At 37.6% G+C, this 4895-nt stretch overlaps 1 protein-coding gene across 1 annotated transcript; it reads left to right on the forward strand.

Moving 5' to 3' along the window:
• Positions 1-2330: 2330 nt before the first annotated feature.
• LOC132041022 (protein ALP1-like) lies at positions 2331-4438 on the forward strand. The gene has a single exon (XM_059431761.1). The coding sequence runs from the start codon at positions 2435-2437 to the stop codon at positions 4253-4255; it is 1821 nt and encodes a 606-aa protein (XP_059287744.1). The 5' UTR covers positions 2331-2434; the 3' UTR covers positions 4256-4438.
• The last annotated feature ends 457 nt before the right edge of the window (positions 4439-4895 follow it).

Here is a 4895-nt window from a genome sequence, read left to right on the forward strand (position 1 = left end):
AACAACATTTGTATGCTTCAGATCAATGAATTATGATAAATTTCCCCCCATAATTGGCTCAGGGTCAGGAACTAGATATTTCCATCTTATATCTTTTGATGTGTGGTATATGATTAATGGATATACCATGATGCACACAGATGGATTTTCCAAAGAAAATGAGAATATGTGTTAGTTTTTCTAACATAAGGGGGAGAGAATATGCAACTAAGAAATATGTTGTGAATTATCATCAGTATGATCCTCAGATAATTCAAGTCAAATGCTGGAAGCATTTGCTGACCTAACTATTTTATATTTTATCTGCAGAATGCTCCTAATATCCCTGAAGGACAAAGTCTATATCATGCATGGAACATGGTAGACCTTTGGTTTCAAATATGATAATCCTTCAAAAAGGGGAGGAGCAAATGATCAGAATAAGGAGACAATGTGCTTTTGAAGAACCTACGACATAACACTTCATGAAACTTTATGGGAGGTTCAAGTACCTGAAAATGATGAAGTGATGAGATCTCAATAAATTATATAGAATTGCGAACCGATACAAAATGATATTTCATCGACGATATCTTTGCTACAATATGGCGCTCAATATTTTATAAGATTGTGAGGATCTGAGTTCTACGTCTCTTAAAGCATGCTGACGTAGAAATAATTACCAAGTGATATGATGCATCTTGGTAAGCGTAAAGTTTATTGGACCTGCAGTCCAAACATGAGAAGATGTCACGCCATTTAACTACTAAATGGATGTTGTCACAGTCTATATGTCTTACTTGATAAAACTAAAAAATTTCTGAATGATTCAAAATGCCTGAAGCATATACAAGTTTTTGGGGAACTTGTTCATAATCCTTATACGGATTAAATCAGGTAAGGTGAATATAACTTAATCACCTTAGTGAATATTCATTGACGAAGGGTACAAAGATGACCCTGTTTACCCTTGTCTCTTTATGATAATCATAATCTTTCATATTATTGTGCAAGTTGATGACTTAAATATTATTGGAACTCTTGAAGAGTTTCCAACGCATTAGATTATCTACTAAAAGAGGTTGAAATGAGAATTAAATTGGTCCTGAAGTACCATATATTTGTGCAATTGATGCGTTTATCTATCTCGTCGTAACTATAATCATGATAGAATCTTTCTCTTATATACAGATGTTGAAATAGGATCAATTGCATATTGCAAATGAAAGTCCTGACATGAAAGCGTTTATCCTAACAAATATTGTCTAAGTGTTTTGGATATACAGGGCATTCATATGATCGACATAAGCGTTTGATCCAGATTTGTTATTTATTTCCATGAAGAATCACTGTCATACCATGTTATTTTACTGACAGCCAAATCATATAAAGATAACAACAGTTTATAAACCAAATCAAGAATGTGCTTGGTGTGATTGCAACAATATTATATGATGATGATGCAACTCTATCAAGGAATGAAGATGCAAATGATCAACCAGTTCGTCAAATGACCATTTTATAGATTTGATCAAGATTCTGCCAATCTCAAGATATGATAAGTTAGTATACAGGATCGGTGTACATCATCTTCAAGAATTATGTGATGCTTTAATCAGGAGGAGCAAATACGCGCTGCACTCTTTTTTCCTTGACCAAGATTTTGTCCCATTTAGATTTTCCTGGCAAGATTTTTAATAATGCAGCTCTCAAAGCGTATTACTAGATATGTGTACTCTTTTTCTTCATTAGGACTTTTTCCCACAGAGTTTTTCCTAATAAGGCTTTAATGAGGTACACTATCTAATTAAAGGAGATTCAAGGGGGAGTGTTATAAATTAAATGTCCACCAAGTAAACTTGGATGGCAAGAAAACTTGGCCACCAAGTTTGCTTGGGCACCTAAGTTGTTTCGTTTTTCCTCCAATAAATAGGAGTTCATTTATAGAATGAAATATACAATGAAATCTCTCTTAAGTCAAAGGTTGAATAATATATCAGTTTCTTTCTATATATTTGTCTCTGTTATATTTACTTTATATGCTTTATTTTATAACACTATTAAGAGCCTGTTTGGATAGGCTTAAAAAAAGCAGCTTATAAGCCAAAAAAAAAATAAGTTAGGCTACCCCAACTTATTTTTTTACCTCAACTTATTTTTTTAAATTTTTATAAGTCGCTTTTTTAATTTAAGTCAACGGGTTAACTTATTTTTTGTGCTTATTTTAAGACAAAAAAATTTTATAAGTTGACCTACCAAACACTCAAAAAAGCTGAAAATATAAGCTGTTTTCAGCAACTTATAAACCCATCCAAACGGGCTCTAACTCAAAAAAGAAAATTTAACAGTCTTTTCAGGAAAAAGGATTTATTAGCTTGTACTCCAATGGATCCATCTAGGAATAGTTAAACCCCCATAACAAGAGACCTATTTGCTTTGAAATCTAAGCGCAAACATGGCCACTGCTGGGAGAAAGAGAGGAAGAAAGAAGAAGAAAAAGAACAAGACATTACTAACCAAAAAAATAACAAAACTCACCAAGAAATTCAAAGCCACACTTCAACTCCGTCACCAACACTGCACTAAACTCATCCCACAACTCATCTCAGCCATCTCTTCTGCCCATTCTTTCCTCATCAACCATGACCTTCAACTACTCCCTCACCAATCCCTTTCCTTAGAATCCCTCATTTCCAACACCTCATCTTCCATTTCCAACATTGTTTCATTACTCAACCTCCCACCACCACCTCCACGCGCCTCACGCGCTGATGTTGCTTCTCCACGCGCCGCTGATTGCTGGTTCCAGAGGTTTCTGGCGGTTGATTCGGACACCCTTTTGGCTGAATCTTCCAATATCACTAATCCCGTTAATCCACGCGCCTCTGCACGCGCTGCCGGTCGTGGGTCCCAGAGATTTCCGAAAGCTGATTCGGACACCCTTTTGGCTGAAACTTCTAATCTTGCAAACCCCTCCCCTCCACGCGCCGCCGTTGCTTCTCCACGCGCCGGTGATTTTACATCCCAGCCATTACTGGCGGCGGATTCGGACACCCTTTGTGCTGGAACTTCCAATGTTACAAAACCCTCTAATCCACGCCCCGTCATCACTTATTCACGCGCCACCCCTTCTTTTCCACGCGCCACCATTTACCAGTCCCAACGATTTCTGAAAGCTAATTCAGACACCCTTTTGGCTGAAACTTCCAATGTTACATACCCCTCTTCTACACGCGCCAGCCTTACTTCACCACGCGCCGATCCTGATTCTCCACGCGCCGCTGATTGGGGGTCTCACCGATTTCGGGCAGCTGATTTGGACACCCTTTGGGCTGAAAATTTCAATCTTACTAAAACCTCATTCACTCTTTTACTTCGCCTTTTAACACCTTCACTTTCTTCACTTACTGTTCCACCAAATTATGCTCTAGCTGCTGCCCTTTATCGTCTTGCTCATGGTGCTTCTTTCTCCGCTATTTCGCGACGATTTGGCATTGATTCCCCAAGCGCGTGTCGCGTTTTTTATACTGTATGTAAAGCTATAAATGAGAATCTTGGGCATTTGTTTGAACTAAAGAGTGATATCAATAGGGTTATTGTAGGGTTTGGTTGGATATCTTTGCCTAATTGTTGTGGTGTTTTGGGGTGTGAAAAGTTTGAATTGGAGGGTGATTTGATGGGTGAAAATGGGTTTTTGTTAGTTCAAGCTTTGGTTGATTCTGAAGGAAGATTCTTGGATGTATCAGCTGGATGGCCTGGTAGTATGAAACCCGAAAACGTTTTACGAAAATCTAAGCTTTATTTAGGTGTTGAGGAATCAAAAGAGTACTTAAATGGTCCATCTTTTGAGCTAAATGATGGAAATTCAATACCTCAGTACATTCTTGGTGATTCTTGTTTCCCACTTTTACCGTGGGTTCTCACACCGTACAAGGGATCGAACGAGGAAGATGGGACGGAGATGGCGTTTAATTCAGTGCATAGAAAAGGAATGCAGTTGGTGGGGACAGCTTTCGGGAGAGTTAGGGAAAAGTGGAAGCTTTTAGCTAAGAAATGGAACGAGCAATGTGTTGAGGCGTTTCCGTTTGTAATTGTGACTTGCTGTTTGCTGCATAATTTTCTTATCAAGTGTAGTGAAGCAGTGTCGGATGAAACCAAGGAGTATCCGAGGAGTGATGAAGAGTTTCCAGTGTTTGATGGAGAGGTTGATGAAAGTGGGAAGAAGACTAGGGATGCGCTTGCATCTCACTTGTTTAGGGTAAGTCAGAGGGAATAAATTTAGTAGTTTATGTTATTATTTTGCTTAGCATCTTGTAGTGGTATGTATATATTAGTCTGATGTTAAGTTCCCTTAGATAGAAATTTAGTAGCATTTTGCCTTTCACATTTCGAGTTCTCTTTTGGTCTCATGTAGAATCATTTTGGAAAAATTTAAGTAGTATTAGCTGCTGATTCGGTATTGGTGTCTTGTGTTTGATGTTTATTATGCTGAAATAGACAGAAATGAACTGATAACTCCATGGGAATTAAGGAAGGGAAACATTACCCGAAAAAAATAAAGACAAGTTAGAGGCATAACCCAAACAAGTTTCATGTTAAAGGAGCAAAGTGGGAAAGAAGAAGAAGAAAAAGAAAATGAAAAAACAAAAGTTATTGTTGATGGTTGCAATTAGGGCTGGCAAAATGATTAAAAAACAAGTAACTGTCCAATCCGACCCATTAGATGTGGGTTGGATAACTAACCATTGAACAATGGATTCGGGTTTGATTGTGTCGTAGCTCAATAATTCGGATTAAGTTTATGGTTGGATGAACTGCATTGCTGATATTGATCCCAAAAAAAGACAATTATGGATATTAGTTGCTAAAAAATGGATATCCGTATTATCAATACCCATTTGTCTGCTTGTTATTTT

The sequence above is a fragment of the Lycium ferocissimum genome, chromosome 12 (assembly GCF_029784015.1).
Source record: "Lycium ferocissimum isolate CSIRO_LF1 chromosome 12, AGI_CSIRO_Lferr_CH_V1, whole genome shotgun sequence".
Lineage (NCBI taxonomy): Eukaryota > Viridiplantae > Streptophyta > Magnoliopsida > Solanales > Solanaceae > Lycium > Lycium ferocissimum.

Excerpts from the sequence above, each read along its gene's own strand:
- LOC132041022 (XM_059431761.1), top strand. The coding sequence starts at position 2,435 with ATGGCCACTGCTGGGAGAAAGAGAGGAAGAAAGAAGAAGAAAAAGAAC.